The sequence below is a fragment of the Leuciscus leuciscus genome, assembly GCF_965113295.1.
Source record: "Leuciscus leuciscus genome assembly, contig: SUPER_11_unloc_1, whole genome shotgun sequence".
NCBI lineage: Eukaryota > Metazoa > Chordata > Actinopteri > Cypriniformes > Leuciscidae > Leuciscus > Leuciscus leuciscus.
Window position 1 is genome coordinate 2,141,260 of NW_028118546.1, and position 17,152 is coordinate 2,158,411.

The 17,152-nt window shown below is 36.6% G+C and overlaps 1 protein-coding gene and 1 long non-coding RNA gene across 2 annotated transcripts; both read left to right on the forward strand.

Moving 5' to 3' along the window:
• Nucleotides 1-612: 612 nt before the first annotated feature.
• On the forward strand, nt 613-10,068 carry LOC309510010 (protein adenylyltransferase SelO-1, mitochondrial-like; the record flags this gene model as incomplete). Its single annotated transcript, XM_082191147.1, has 13 exons — nt 613-757; nt 5,198-5,316; nt 6,367-6,533; nt 6,938-6,994; nt 7,161-7,226; nt 7,571-7,638; nt 7,725-7,812; nt 7,895-7,964; nt 8,066-8,138; nt 8,244-8,327; nt 8,781-8,910; nt 8,988-9,032; nt 9,114-10,068. 13 exons carry the CDS (start codon nt 613-615, stop codon nt 9,310-9,312), a joined length of 1,311 nt encoding a protein of 436 aa, XP_082047273.1. The 3' UTR covers nt 9,313-10,068.
• A 335-nt stretch (nt 10,069-10,403) lies between these two features.
• On the forward strand, nt 10,404-11,428 carry LOC309510066. The gene is made up of 2 exons (XR_014210186.1): nt 10,404-10,682; nt 10,865-11,428. It is a non-coding gene; the product is annotated as an uncharacterized lncRNA (long non-coding RNA).
• The last annotated feature ends 5,724 nt before the right edge of the window (nt 11,429-17,152 follow it).

The following is a 17,152-nucleotide window of genomic DNA, read 5'->3' on the forward strand; positions in this document are numbered from 1 at the left end:
TCATTCACAGTTTACCAATTAGTTACCCACATTAAACAAGAGACCACAATTAGCTCACTTTCACAGAAAGGACAACCCACACAGCAAACCTGTGAGAAAACAATATTTAAAGCCGGTGACACCCAAAAATAAAACAAATACAAAAAGAAGGAAAATACACTCCCCCCTTCGGTTAAGCTTCACTATCGCAGTTCTTGCTGTGGTCAAATAGAGGCAAACTGGCAATTAGATTTATAAACAGCAAACAAACCAGAAAACAAAAAGAAAAGAAATGACAAACAGTCACAATGAAATTGCACTTCCAGTAGGGGCTACTGGCAATTAGATTTACCAAAAACAAACAATCAAAACAAGAAAAAAGAAAAAGAAAATTACACGGTCACAATGACATTGCACTTCCTCATTAAAACTAATATTTAAGATCGTTCAAGTGGCGCTAAATAGACTCCGCTACCAGCATAGTAATTGGATATAACAGCTCCCAGAGCGCAGTAGCATGACCTTTCATATGCGAGCAGAGCTCACAACGAGCGCGGTCGGAACCGTAGTCCAAATATAGTAGTCCAAATAGTTAATATAAAGTATTTTTGACTCTTTTGTGTTGAGATAACGATGACAAATTCCTCCAAACCTGGCGACAAGGTGAAGGTTATTTACAGGGACACATTAGACGATGTTTGCAAGGCAAGATATGATGAGAAATTGAGTTATATCGATGGAAAGGATCCTTACACAATGTCGAAAGAGGACTGGTTATGTAGGCTAATCCTGCGGCGTACCCCGATATTCAGGAAATGGACATTGCCAAGTATCTCATCCACACCGTTAGTGCGTGACGAATTAAGAGGAAGAAAGTCTCTGGAAGCATACAATTATTTTGTTAGAATGTGCGAGTTAAAATTGTATGTGGTCGCATTTGTGCGAGTGCATGGTCATGTACTACTCAGTTAAATTCACGCATGAATTCTCCTGCATTGAACTTGTTTTAGCGCCCGCCAAAGTCTTATTTGATCGGTGAGTAATGTAGATGAACTGGGCGCATGTTTAACTGAAAGAACGAGCAGAGAGAGAGAGAGAGCCGGTCGCGCGCGCACTCCCTCTCTCTTCGGAGCCAGGCGAAAGTGTAAACAAGACTTCACCGTCTCCAAACTAAGCGCTGTCTTGCTCTCTCTCCCTCATGGAAAAGTTAGTCTGGAGCCCTGCATTGACGGTTCACATCGCTGTAGCCAGGCGGCTGATATCTGCACAGCCCTTATTATACGGTACATTTAGACTCAGTGTCAAGACAACACCATCTGGGTAAAAAAACAACAACACAACGCTCCGAACTAATTTAGTGTAGGAGAGAGATGGAGAGCAGAGGCACGGAGCGATGTGCTCCAGGTGTAGCCTCTGCCTCTGGCTCGACCAGCTGATGTGGCCACAGAGAAAGTGATGAAGGTGGACAATCGTCAGAGTGTGCTTCTGCCCAGCCAACACCTCTCAAGGGCTGTGTCGATAGTAGCCACCTGGGTAACGTTACAGCGATTTGACAGCCGATGAGAGCTAGCGCGTTTAGCTAGCCCATCTTGGAAATTATTAGATAAAGTGTCACATCTCCAGAGCACAAAACCTCTAAATGTTCACAAGAGCAGCACTGAACATTAACTCCAGCCAAACGGAGAATAATCGTATGATTTTCATGTTCAGAATAATGCCGATTCAGGATATTATAATGCTCCGTAACACAAATGCTTTGACCCACTTGACACACAAGATGGCGCCGTAAGGAGTTGCGGGAGAAATGTGACGTCATCGTAAATCTATCTATAGCTGGATTTGGCCAGCTCAACCAGAGCCTCATCTCGTCAGAGGGACACCTTAAAGACCTTGAGGCCACACCTCAGAGTTCCTGACGGAGACCTCTGCATCAGCGACTCGCATCATCCTGAATACCAGCATGTACAACTTCACAATGGGAAGATTGCTAATGCACTGCAAGTGAACACAAGTAGGCTATAAACTACAGTATTGTGATGTATTATTACCATTTTAAATAACAGTTTCTATTTGGACATATATAAAAAATAAAAAATAAACTTTTTTTTTTTTTTTTTTTCTTTCTGATTTCTAATTGTAATAACGATCTCATAGCTTTATTTATGCAATTGTAAATGCAGTGAAAATATATTATTGGCACTTCTGTGTATGCACTGCAAAGATGTATTTTCCTTGAATGATTTAATTTGACTGGTGTTACCGTCCCAGGACGTATGCATTTGCGTTTTCTAATGGGTAAGTGTCATTCATTGATTTATTGAGTGTGTGTGCGCGCGCAGCCAATGGACCCAACGGCCTGCTGGGAGTTGTAGTTTTGTTGTACGTTGTATTTATACCACAGAAAGGACCTGTCTTTCACTTCGATGGTAACAAAAAAAAAATTCAAGCTGCGATTTTTCACGATGGATATCCTCGCGCGATCGAGTGTAGATTGTGTTAAACACGACAAGAACCAAAAATTCTGCGTTTATTCCTTAAAACAGTCGGTATTTCCCATATTGCTTCTCCTTTGCAGCTGCCATTGGCGCACGTCACGATTATAAGCGCCTGCTATTGGCGTAGGCAATGTTTACAGCACGATTATCAAGTATGTGGTGCGAACGCAACGGAACAGTCAGATTAACCATAAATGAACATGGTGAGTAACATTTTATAAACAATATTGTCAATATTGTTTGTTTTCCCTCTATTTTGCTGACGAGAATTTCAAAATAAAGCCCTACCAGAGTCTCAATGCAACAACAGACAGTGATTGAACCGTGAATTTTGTGAACCATTACATAATCCTATATAGGCTAATTATAAATTCAATTGTTATTATACTTTACAATATTACTGTTTGTTGTTGTATTTTTCAAAACTTGAAACTTGTGTGTGTGTGTCAGGTGGATTTTTTTAATGTTTTTGAAATAAGTCTCTTGCGCTGCTCCCCCAGCCTGCATTTATTTGATTAAAATATAGTAGCCTAGGCTATAAACTACAGTATTGTGATATATTATTACCATTTTAAATAACAGTTTCTATTTGGACATATATAAAAAGGTTTGTTTTTTGGTTTTTTTTGTCCAATTTCTTGTGCTCCTCCCTGTCCTAATCTAGGTGATGGGACCTACCAGCTGTTCCTCATCAATGGCAAGAGGATCCAGTATTTAAGCAGAGCCGGGGGGGAGAGACTGGGACTGGGACTGGGACTGGGACTGGGACTGGGACTGGGACTGGGACTGGGACTGGGACTGGGACTGGGACTGGGACTGGGAGAGGTTTCTTCTCCCAAGAGCCTGAGGCCCCGTTTACACGATGGGAAAACGCAGATATTTCCCTGCGTTTTGGCCTGTCATTTACACGAAAACGCAGTTTTTATCCCAGAGAACGATTATTTCTAAAAACTCCGGCCAAAGTGGAGATTTCTGAAAACGCCGGTTATGTGTTGCCGTGTCAACTGGGAGAAACGGGGTTTTAGGTTCTCAAACGTCACATTATGCGCCAGAAAATGCTTACGTCATGTGAGCGCCCTATGTTCAGAGTTTGTTCCATACTGTCTATGAGTTTGTTTGGCTACTATTTGATCATGGATGCTGTTAAAGTGGTACTCATTTTTACTTTTGTGAAAACGCTTTTGGCCTGTTTGCATTTGCTTCGCTGTCTGTCCACACGAACGAACCTCGCGCCATGTCTATTGTTTTGAAAGGAACAGGAAGTCGCTCGTGCTATTCGTCGTTGTCGATTTTGAGGATTCTGATTGGCTTGCATGGCTTTATCCTTCTCCTTACACTGCCGCCCCTTTGTATTTATGCGGGTTGATGTAAACGACAACTTTTTTTGAAAACGATATTGCGTGCACGATGTTATTTTTGAAAACGGAGGGGGAGAAATATTCGTTTCTCTAAATACCCGGCTATGTGTAAATGTGGCCTGAGACTGTTGTGTTACCAGACTTGGAGTGTTGCTCTTGTTGGTGTATGTTAAGCTTAATCATGATGCAAACAAAGAGGCTACACACATGTAGCATGATCATTTATTTTTTATTTAAATTAGATTGTATAATTTCAAGATTTAAAGCAAAAACAAAATGGTCTGACTTTTGTTTTGTGAAATTATGCTAGAAGACACCTGCACAAAACAAAAACAGCAGACGGACTGAATGAAAACGCAAATTCACTTTCTGTCAGTAGGTGGCGCTTGGAAATCGCAAGTGTCTTAAATGTGAGTGTAAATGCAATGAAGAAAATTTTTAATTTAAATTACAATTTTGCCACAGTTTTTGCATGAACATGTTAAACATATCTAATCATTTCTGTAATACATTTTTATTTAAATTTTGCAACTTATAAAGTGTTAAAATATGTATTCAATTTACATATTAAAACTATTGTATGAAATGGCAAATGTAAATTATATAATTGAATTTTCATTTTCATTTTGCACCAAACGTTGCACAAATGTATGGGGAAATTTAAATTTAAATACAGAAATGCATTGCCATTTTACATATTGCATTTCAAATTGAATATTGCTACCCATAAGCTTCCATACACATGGTACCTGTTACTTGTTACTTGTTACAGTACAGATTGGAGGTTGACCAATCACAGTTGTCTCTGATCATTGGCTAGAGACGCTTATTTAATCATTATAGTGAGAAAGTACGACAGCTTCTAAACCCATACAATTAATAGATTTAATCGGTTATGGTTTATAACGCGCATACATTTCCAAAAAGACAAAAAAGTCCCGAATATTGCATAAATGGAGCATTCGGGTTTTTGAGCCGATGAGCGCCCTCTGGTGGAACATTGAAGGATTGTTTGTGTGACAGTTCTGATGTTTTCCTCTAGTTACGTGATGTAAGGAAGTACAGGACATATATAGTTAAAAAAATATGCCTGTGAGTTTGATGTAATGACAAAACATGGTTTCACGTTATTTTTATTTTTATCGGCCGTCGCCATCGCTACATTTAGGGACGAACAAGAATTCTGTGAGAATGAAAGTTGTAATGAAAGAGAGTTCGATAAGAGTCACTTTTATAGCAATGTGAAACACTGTGGAGAAATACTACTGGCATTATCACATAAACTACTAGGTAAGATACAGATATGAGTGCCAACATGCTATTTTACACATTGATATGTTTTAATAACTTCTGTGTGTTTTACAGATGCTCTGCCTCTTGATGAGGTTGATGGTAATGTTATTCGTACTGTGAAGAGAAGTGTGTTTTCAGAGTCTCAGCCCTCTCCTCTGAAAGAGCCCCTGACACTGGCTGCTGTGTCACAGGTCAATAAACCCATCCACTCATCATCATTTACAGAGAACTTGTGCTTCACTGCAGTCAAACCTGGGGATATTGTTGCAGTAACTGTGTATATGTAATTTATGAAACAGAAAAATACAATGGAGCTAGTGCCATCTAACCACCAGTCAAAAGTTTGGTCACACCCACCCATTCTTTATCATTTTTCTTGTCCACATTTTAAAATAGTAATAAATTAATCATCATCATCACCACCAATAACATTGTCGTCGTCAGCATAATTTTGAACTTATTCAGGCTGTTGTTACAAAGAAGTACACTTCATCATACTTTTAAAAAGAGAAATTATATGAAAATAATATAGGCTACTTTAAAAGAATATACTTTGGTGCAAACTGAATATAATGTTTCGGACACTTAATTGCATCATGTTAACTGAAATTAAATGAACATTTATTATAGTTTGTTAAGAAACGGTCATGAAAGTATACTCGTTAAGTGGCTTTTTATTTCATTAATTTTGTATTATCTGCAATAACTGTTTTTTAAAAGAAACATAGTTTTCCATTTTTATTTTTAACACTTATTTTTTACAAGGGTGAAGCAGATCACAAAAAAAAAAAAAAAAATTTGAACCACCCAACTCCTCAAATAAATGTCTACTTTAGGTTGTGGGCAAATTATTTTTAGCTATTATACTCTATTATATATATAGCTATTATATAATGCTAGCTTAAAAATTGGACCAAACACTTACATACCAATAGAAACACTTTATCATAAATGTATTTAGTCACAAACAGTTCATTTATTGTATTGAGTTAATTAATTCAGTTCATTTAGTGTTTTTTGTTTGTTTTTGTCAGTTATACTTTTATTAATTGATTCAGTCATAAAGCTTTTAATCAGCTAATGAACTCGTGGGCCACTTGGACTCTTTACAGAACCACCAGTGGTCTGAGGATCACAGTCTGAGAAAACTGCTTTAAAACCAAACTGGACCATGGTACCACCACAGTACTTTTGTGTAAATGTTGTTTCTGCATATATTCAGGCTCTTTTGTGTATTTCAGGATGTGTTGAGGAATATTTTGGATCTGAATGAGTCTGTGATTCAGAATGAAGAGTTTGTCCGTTGTGTCAGTGGTGGGAAACTGTTTCCTGGCTCTGTTCCACTGGCACACAGATACGGGGGCCATCAGGTAAAACTGACCGTCACTTCAAACCCGACAGCGATGGCGTAAGACAACCAGAGCAAACATGTCAACCATGTGTTATTATTATTATAGTTTGGTTATTGGGCCGGACAGCTGGGGGATGGAAGAGCACATATGTTGGGTGAATACACAAACAGGTAAAATCATCCTTTTCCATCAGCGTTCAACACAAATCATCAGTTGTTATTGTCAGATGTGACTTTTCTGTTGTAATGCATGTCAACTTTCCCATAATGTTGTTTAAGATTAAAGAATGGAAAGTGTGATCTATACTTACTGGTTTTTCAGCAAATAGATGATTCTGGCATTTTTTAAATCTAATTCTCACTTAATGCTTAAACATGCGTCTGAACAATGACATCTCTCAGTTTAGAACTGTGACAAGTGTTAACCGTTAGAGCGGTATACAATCTCTATTTTAATCCAGAAAAGGTGAAAGATGGGAAGTCCAGTTGAAAGGCTCAGGAAAGACACCGTACTCAAGGTGAATATCAGTTTCTGCTGCTCAATATTTTTGATATGCTTTTTAAGTAATTCTGAAATATATTTAGTTGTAAATGATCTTACATTATGACTCATAGTGTGTGATTCTCTGTCTGGCAGGAGTGTAATGGTTATGCTGTTTACTGTACATGATGTTTTGTGTGCAGGTCTGGTGATGGACGGGCTGTGATTCGCTCCTCTGTGAGGGAGTTCCTGTGCAGTGAAGCCCTCAGGTACACACACACACACACACACACACACACACACAAACAAACACACACACACACACACACACACACACACACACACACACACACACACACACACACACACACACACACACACACACACACACACACACACACACACACACACACACACACACACACACACACAGACACACACACACACACACACACACACACACACACACATACATATAAATGCACAATATATATGAATGGACATGCACAAGAAGAGTAATATATGGATTTATCATATTCAAATGTTTGGTGTTGAATATTATTATTTTATTTATTTATACTTTTTCCATTTTTTTGCCTTTATTGTTTGTCAGTCTGGTTGTGAGTGAGGAACCTGTTTGGAGGGATCCGTTTTATAATGGCAGTGTCATAAAAGAAAGAGGTAAAATACGATCAGATTTGGAAAAATCGAGTAACTAAGTTCTTTATCCTCCTCAGCTTTATGTGATTGTTCTCTGTATCTATCAGGAGCGGTTGTTCTGCGTCTGGCCAAGTCCTGGTTTCGTATCGGTTCACTGGAGATATTAACTAGAACTGGAGAGTTAGATGTCCTACGGTATATTAACTTTAACTTGGGAGATAATATTTTGTTTTCACTCTTATTTGCTTTTTAATTTCTTTTTATTTTTTATTTTCAGGACATTGTTGGACTTTGTAATTAAAGAGCATTTTAAATCTATAGGAACAAATGACCCTGACAAGTATGTGGTGAGTATCTGTGTCTCTCTGCTGTTTAGCTGTAATACAAGATTATTTTATATTGTCTGATCAGTCTCACTATATTTGAATGGTTTTCATGTTGTGTGAAGGTGTTTTTCTCTCGAGTGCTGAATGAAACGGCACATTTAATCGCCCACTGGATGTCGGTTGGTTTTGCTCATGGTTAGTTCACTCTGCTTTACTTGTTTAGTTATCACATAGATTTATCATTATAGATCGAGCTTAATACGCAACATGCACAACATCATGATCTGCATCTTCACACAGGAGTCTGTAACACAGATAACTTCAGTCTGCTTTCTATCACTTTTGATTATGGCCCATTTGGATTTATGGAATCATATGACCCAAGTATGTTTCTTTGTCTAACTTAAACTTTCATAATATTAGCAATCATCTTCCTATACGTTTAGTTTTTAAGCTTTTTGTCATTTTGACATTACACACACACACACACACACACACACACACACACACACACACACACACACACACACACACACACACACACACACACACACACACACACACACATATACATATATATACAATACTGCAAAAGTGGAGGAAAATTGTATGAATAGTAAGCTACTTTAGATCTACTATAAATTTTGTATATACTTACAGTATATACATGGGTTGAGGGGCATGATTAATTGCATACTTTTTTTAATCCATTACTTGTTTTATTTTACTTCATTATATTCTAATAAGTTAAAGTGAAACAGACAGCCATAATAATAACATATAATATTTGTATTGTTAAATGTGTGTTATTGCTCCAGCATTGTTTCCTCTGTATAGATTTTGTCCCCAACACGTCTGATGACGAGGGCCGGTACAGTATAGGAGCTCAGGCTAATGTTGGCCTGTTCAATCTACAGAAACTTCTAGAAGCTCTGAAACCACTGCTGACCTCAGATCAGCTTTCACAGTAAGAGATCCTTTTATTTTCTGTTGGTATTGGTCTGGAATAAATACGGGTGATTCGTGTCAATTCATTTACTTCAGATCTCAGCAAATATTGAGAGAGTATCCACAAATCTACCATCAAAGGTGAGCCTGTCATTAGACAATATAGATCACTGTATTCCTCTCTGAGTCGTTCCTGATCTCACTTTACTGTTTCTGTTGTAGATTTCATGAGCTGTTCAAAGCAAAGTTGGGCTTTCTGGGAAATGAAGAAAAGGATTCATATGTGATTGCATTTCTTCTAAAGGTAAATATTAGCTGGATTGTTTTTTTCTCTAATTGTACTATAATTAATTCATGTGATAAAGTTATTTGGCCATTCTCAGGAAATGGTGTAATTTGTGACAATAAAAAAAAGAAATAAAAAAAAGTAAGGAATCAGTAAGACACACACACACACACACACACACACACTGATATATATATATATACACACACAATTTCATTATAAACTTTTTTAATTAGATAGTTGTTTTTTTTAGAATATATTTAACAGCCAAACTGTCAGAAATAGTTAAGTCCAGTATGGTATCAGTAGTAGATCACACAAATGGCAGCATTTCCTGAGAATGACCCATATAATGTTGTATGATGTGTGATGTGTTGAGCTAATGGAGGACACTGGAGCAGACTTCACTATGACTTTCAGACAGCTGAGTGAAGTGACCCTGTCCCGGCTTCAGAAGGGATCCTTTGCTCCGGTACGTTTCCTCTCCATTCACTCCCACAGCAGCCGCAATATCCATAATCATGATTTCAGTCCATTAACTGTGACTGTGTCTCTCTTGACAGTCTTTGTGGGCTCTTTCAGACCTCTCATCACACAAGCATTTCAGAGACTGGGTTCAGCTGTATTTACAGCGTCTGTCAAGGTAATGTTGCTGTAATGTAAACTCAAACTCTTTAGAGGATTAAAAATGAACATCACTTGATGTGTTAATCGTCTTCTTCAGGATAATGAGTGACTCAGATGAAGAACGGCAGCACAGAATGCAAGGTGTGTTTTTGTATATGTTATATGATGCAGTGTTATATATTATGTGTTTATATATTGTTACAGTAACACTACCGCTGAAATGTTCATGATTGGTAAGATTTGTTTTTGAAAGAAGTTTCTTATACTCACAAAGGCTGCATTTATTTAATCAAAAATACAATAAAAACAGTCATTTTGTATTACTATAATATATTATTTATTATATTATGAGATATTATTACAATATAAAATAAATTATTCTATTTGAATATACAGTATTTGTGTAATTCATATATTTGTTCAGCTGAATGTAATTTATTCCTGTGATCATTTCTCCAGTCTTCAGTGTCACATGATCCTTCAGAAATCATTCTAATATGATGATTTGCTGCTCAAGAAACATTTGAAAACAGTTGAGCTGCTTAATATTTCTGAGGAAACCCTGATACATGTTTTGATTAATATAAAGTTCAAAAGAACAGCGTTTATTTGAATGTTTTGTAATATTATAAATGTCTTTATTGTCCCTTTTAATGCATCCTTGCTGAATAATATTATTAATTTCTTTTTTTTTTTTTTAAAAGCCTTACTGAGCGTAAATGTTTAAACGGTAGTGTGTGTTTTTTTACGATGTGTTATGTTGTATTTAATGTTATTAGTAATTTTTCTATTGTTCAGGAGTAAACCCACGGTATGTGTTGAGGAACTGGATGGCTGAATCTGCTATCAGAAAAGCAGAGAAAAATGACTTTTCAGAGGTATTATTATTACATGTGATGTCAAACTAATATACTGTCATGATCATGCTTATCATATATCTTAGAGTGTTTGCTTTAATATATTACTGTGAAATGAAGACTTGACAATTATTATACATACAATGTAACATCTTCAGACAGACCATTATGGCTTGTTGACAGTATGTTTGATGTATTTCTAGGTGACACTGTTGCAGAAGACTTTAATGGAGCCATTTATGGAGCAGGAAGAGGCTGAGAGAGCCGGATATGCCAGTAAACCTCCATCCTGGGCTCAGCATCTGAGGGTCAGCTGTTCTTCCTAACTCAGGGTCAAATGAAAAAAATAAATCACAAATTTCAGCATCATTTGAACCAAAAATATTGTTTATGACATTGTAATCACACTTCCTAATGGATGATCTGATTGGAGGATGCGCCATGTTTGATGTTATATATGTACATATATGCATGTTATATATGGACAATGGACATGGATGTCTTTTGTAATATTGCTGTTTCTGCATTTCTACAAAAGTGCAAAAATCTTTGCATCATGCATCTCGTTTACTCCTGTTTAACAATTAGGCATGTCAAAATCTGTTAAACAGTTAACTTTGCAAGACCTTATTTATTATGACATTCCATTAGCAATGATGATATAGCATATTTGCAATACAAATAATCTGATTAGGTGCGTAAGTACAAAGTATTTACATATTTTAGTCTGGTGGTGTAATGCAAGAATATTAAACAAAATAATTAAAGATGTGTGTCCTAATGTCACGCCGAGAACTTGTTTGGCGGTCAGTTCCTCAGTCCAACTACAAAAACATGTCAATTAGCTCTATCTGTCTTCAAGATCATTGTTGACTGCGCTTTTTCAGCATTGCTGTCATCAGTTCTGACATGAGTTCGCCACCTGGGGGCGCTGTTTGTAGAGGTGTAGTTCTCTTTGGTGGAGCTGGAGGCATTTTTCTGACGGAGCCGGCGGATGGTTTGGCAGCCGGTGCAGGAGCTGGTGGTGGAGGCGGGGGTGGGGGTGGAGGTGGTGGAGGAGGTGGAAGGGAGGTAATGGGGTCTGGAGGTGGTGGGGGGAGCGAGTCTCCCCCGTAAGGTGCAAAACTAGGAGGCGGTGGAGGAAGAAAGTCAGGGGCAGCTCGGCATCTTCTGGAGGAGGAGGTGGTGGTGGAGGCAGGTCATCCATGGGTGGAGGTGGGAAGGAGGATTGTGGGAATCGAGGTGGAGGAGGAAACTTGTTGACTTTGGTTGTGCTGGCAGGAGGAGCAGGGGGAGGAGGAGGCAACATGGGGTCGGGTGGTGGAGGAGGCAGGGTTTCCATTGAAGGCGGAGGTGGTGGGAAAGATGTTTGGTTGCCAGGACCCTTCAAAAACAAACCAAAAGTAGCATTCAGGAGCATTTCAGATAAATGATGAAATTACAAGGGGATTAAAACAACTCTAAAGGAACCGTCACCCTTTGTGGAAAAGTAGTGTGCTTAATTTTACTGCTCTTGAAGTATACTTTAAATCTTTGAAGTATATTTAAAAATATATATTTTCAGATAATATATTATTCATTAAATAAAAGGCCACTATATGTGTATTTAAAGACACTGCACTTTCATGACTGTTTCTTAACAGAGTTTAGTGCAATTTTAAAAAGTGTACTTTGCAATCATGACAAATTAACAGTTATACTTTTTAAATTATGGTTTAGTAATCTTTTGCAGTACATTTATTTTGATATTGACAAACATACTAGAGCACATGCAAATTTGATTATAATTTCAACTGTAGTGTGTTATTCGTTAATACATTTAATGTTAATATATTTTAAATTTACCAATTGGCAACTTCATCATGACAAATGTGTAATTAAATATTGAAAACATGTCAAGTTTCAATAGAAATAATATATGTATATTTTAGTTTACTATAAATGCTTCTCAGTACATTCGGCAGTAAACTTCATATTTCATTGAAAGTAGAAGTAATTATGAAATGTTATAAAATGATGTGTCAATAAATGTAAACTATATTTTGTTTAATTGCAATTAACATGCAGTTAAGTGTCTGAAAACATAATAGTTCACACTTCAGTATGGTCCATGAACTTATATTATTTATGGTATTATATTATGGTGTTCTTCATTACTAACTGATAGATTTAGAGATACCTTGGTGTCCTTTGGAAGCTGAGGAGCGTGTCCATTCGCAGCTTTGGCTGAAAGATAAACACAAAAATGTCATCAAAATCCTTTTATATAAAGATATATGATACATTTTATAACAATCTATTTAGCTCATTATCTCTACCTTTAGGTGTAGGAGAGGGTGTGGATGCACTGGAGGAGGCCTGGATAGTGCGGTTAGCCCAGCTTCCAGTGCCGGCTGCTTTCCTCACAGCGGCTTTGTAGTTTTCATATAACTGCTTACCATACTATGACAAAATCATGACAAAACAAGACCGTTAATAAGGTAGGTTTTCATTATTATAATTTTTTGACAAAGTAGACAGCTCACAATAGGACCCAACACAATACAGCTACAATTTACAGTATGTTTTTGCATTGTAAACTATAATTTATAATTTAATTTGCTGCAAAAACTTCAAATTAGTGTCTTCTTGCATTTATCATCATTATCTATTTTGGTTTTTGGTGTGTGGCCTGGTTTCTGCTCACCTTTGCAATACGTATCCCAGTCACCCACAGAGTCATGGTCAACTCATCATCACAACACAGATACTTGATGTATTGGGATTCTTTTTGAATTTGAGGATGCTGAAAGCAGATCACAGTGACCATATGAACATGACACACACCTGATATACACACCTGAGAAGGCCAAGATAATAACACTTCATTTAGTTGTATCCGCTATTGTTTCCCTGTCATTCTCTACAGATTTGTGGAACCATTCATTTTTCAGGGGTTGAATCTTTAATCAATGTTTTTTTGTTCTCAAAACAACAAAGGGTTTGGTAACAACTTACTAGGGTTTTCAGTATTAGTTCATGCTTTGCTAATATTCATTTTTCTCCAAATGGACAGTTGGTGATATTAACATTGTTTTGATTACATATGTTATTGAGCTGCAGTTGCATAGCAGAGACAGTGGATGACACACTAAAATCACAATTTGATTGCCAGTGCCCCTCATGCCACACTTTAGGATTAGTCCTAAATATTGCTAAAATGAACCACAAAAAATTTTGCTTTATAATTTTGAATTATTTCAAACATACACTGTAAAAACTGTTACTTAGATTCAACTCAAAAAAAATTAAGGCAACATTTTCCAACTACTTTTTGCAAGTTTAGTGAACTAACTGATATTTTGAGTAAGGACAACTTAATAATGTGCATTTCAATGTATGCAAAAATATTAAGTAGCATTTTCAGAAAAAGCCAATAAATTGAGTACAATCAATGTAAAACATATCAGCATATTATACACATTAGACTTAATTAAAATAGGTAACATTTAAATGAAAAAATACTAGTTAATGTCTTCTGATTTATTAATTTTGACCAATTTGCCCTTTGTTTTGGAACGGCTTCAAATAATTAGGTGCTACTATGTCAATTTCCAACATTTATTAAATCATTGCAGCTTATAAACTGTTGGTAAACACATTTACAGTACAGTGTGTACATAATATTGAAACATTTTAACACTTACATTACAGTTTACAAGCATGATCATCTCCTCAACTTAAAAAGTACAGCTTAGCATAATACCTTTACAGCGTGTGTAAATATTTTTAAACATCTTTAGTTAAACATCTCACTGATCCCACTAACTGACCAGTTTTTAAAGTGCAGCTTCACAGCTGGGCTATTTTGTGTGTATAAAATATAAACTTTTTTCACACCAGAAAGTATGACCTGCAGCATAGTATAAAACATGACAAGGACAAACCATTATAACATCCTGAAAAATTCAATGTTATGTCCAATGTATAATGATGTTGAACAGACAAAGAAAACAGATGTTCACAAGTGCAGAGTGACAGTCTGTCATGTCTGAGTGCCTAGGCAAGGAGCTTGTTTTTCAGAGTCATGAACTTGGGGCTTGGTTTTGGGCACAGTGTGTCAAGTCCCATGAAAAGTCTTTGAAACACCTCAAATGTTTTTGAAACCTTGGATGGATACTCGAGATTAAGTGCATATGTCAACCCAAGCAGCATGCTTTGGCCAGATTTCCAAGATTGGTAAGGACTGGTATTCCCTCAATGATGATTCCTACTGCATCTGGCTCACGGCAGACATAGATGCTCATATCCTTCTTTTTCAGGTCCTCATGAACAGTGGTCTCTGCAGCCCCCTTTGAGATAAAAATGAAGTATTTAAGACAAACAATCTCATTTGTTGATGGAAAACAAATATGTGTTCAAAAAAATCTCGTCATTGTAAAATCCAGGGTTTTGACACAAAATGCAGGTAAATGAAAGACTTACTTGTGGTGAATTAAGGGATTTAGCTTCTGGGTGGTATCTTGAGAGGCGAGAGTGGAAGGTACTCCAGGATTTAAAAGAACATGGGCAATCTATATGAATACAAGGCAAGGCATGGCCGTGTCCAAAGGTCCCCTGATGCAGTATACAATGCTTTAAAGTGTCACTCTTTCCTTGTACCACAGTGCTGCACAATTTACAGGGCCATCCCATCTGGGGAGAGAAAAAAAAAGTTAGTTAGCCTTTTGAATACAAGTGTGATGAAAGCCCTTTAAAAAATACACTTAAAATACAAGTGAAGATTATCCTGCTGAACAAAACAAGAATGATTAACTTTAGTTCATCGCAGAACTTATCTTAGAAAATAATCTGAAACCTCATGTAAAAACCCCACTGAATTTTTGTAATGATATCATCATACAGCACCTACAGGCATAACTAATTACAATATTGGGAGGAGGGATGTTAATACAAATAAATTAGTCAAAAAAAATATTTTCACTTAAACAAATGGTTTTAAAATGCATTAACAAAATATAAATATATCAAGAGGCAGGAGTTAGACATCTGCCAATAATTACAGAGCAATAGAAATATGAAATTTGGGTTATGAGTTAGGCCTATGCATAGAGTACATTGTGAGCGTACACATTTGTGAAAGATGAACTGCCGTATATTTGCCTTAACTATGCTTTACCATAATTAAACAGCTTTGGACTAATTGATAATCACTCAGCTAACGTTAAGTTAGCTGTGGCTTCGTGTGTGTCTGTAACTTACGTCCACTAAACTATGTCGAAGCAACGACAATGTTTTTGAAGTTAGAAACACCTCTGAAACATTAAACTATCACACAAAGACAACATAACTTATACATTGCACACACATGTAGATTTATACAGTATGTGGCTCAAGTTAACGAGCTGTTTGAGATAGAGCCTATTTTTTACAGTCTATGGATAGAGCACATTCAAATTTGGCGGGTCGCAAAAGTTTGTAGGAAACAGAGCTAACGTAACGTTATGCTTTTGCAGATTGCACAACACAAACACGTTAATTAGGGTAAAATCAAACTTTTAACACAAAGAGTTACTTACATGGGGTACGTGAAGTATAAATTATCCGGCTCCGTGGAAAACCCTGGTCGAATAAACTCCTGGAACAGACGAGTGAACATTGTTCTTCCGTTGCTGCGGGTGGGCGGGTCGTGTCTTTTTACGTCTGGTATAAACTTTTAAAATGAGTTTTGTAAAATCAATTTATGGTGAAGTCCAATGAAATTAATTTTATTATAGAAAATATTAAGTTACGAAAATATTCACACTTTTTACTTATTGATAACTCAAAAAAACAAAGAAAGAAAAATAAATTAATTTATTGGAATAAATATAGTTTTTAAAATGAAGTCATATGGACGATAGCACTGAACGACTTTTTACAGTGTACAAAGAATGTATGTCCCTTTTCTGTCGGAGTCGGGGTTTAATTGTGCATGTATTACATTTATTGCATTTTTTGCGTTTTATTTCCCAATTGCTTGACAAACATAAAACACAGCCCACCCTAACCTAATCATAGCCTGAAACACCCTTGATGATTTGTCATGCTTTCTTAATGAGATGACTGAGATAACAAATGATTTTATGTGGGGAGGGAAAGGAGTTAAAATAGCAAGGAAACATTAATTGCAAGTTATAAAGAAGGAGGATTAGGATTGATTGACTTAGAAGTTAAAAAGAAGGCCATAAGGGTAAAAACGATGAAAAAGTATTTATGTGATAAAGTGGAGTATGGATGGAAAGGTTATATGAAGGATGTGCTGGACAAATGTAGTGGATGTGGGGAAGAAGGGCTTTTTATGGGATTGAAAAAGCCGATGTATGACAAAATGCCGCTGTTTTATCAGGAAGTGCTAAGTGTGTGGGCAGAGGTCATATACAGAAATATACAGTATGAGTGTGAAAATATAAATCAAGTTTTAAAACAACCAATATTTTTATATCCGAAAAAATTAGAATGAAAGAGAGAGT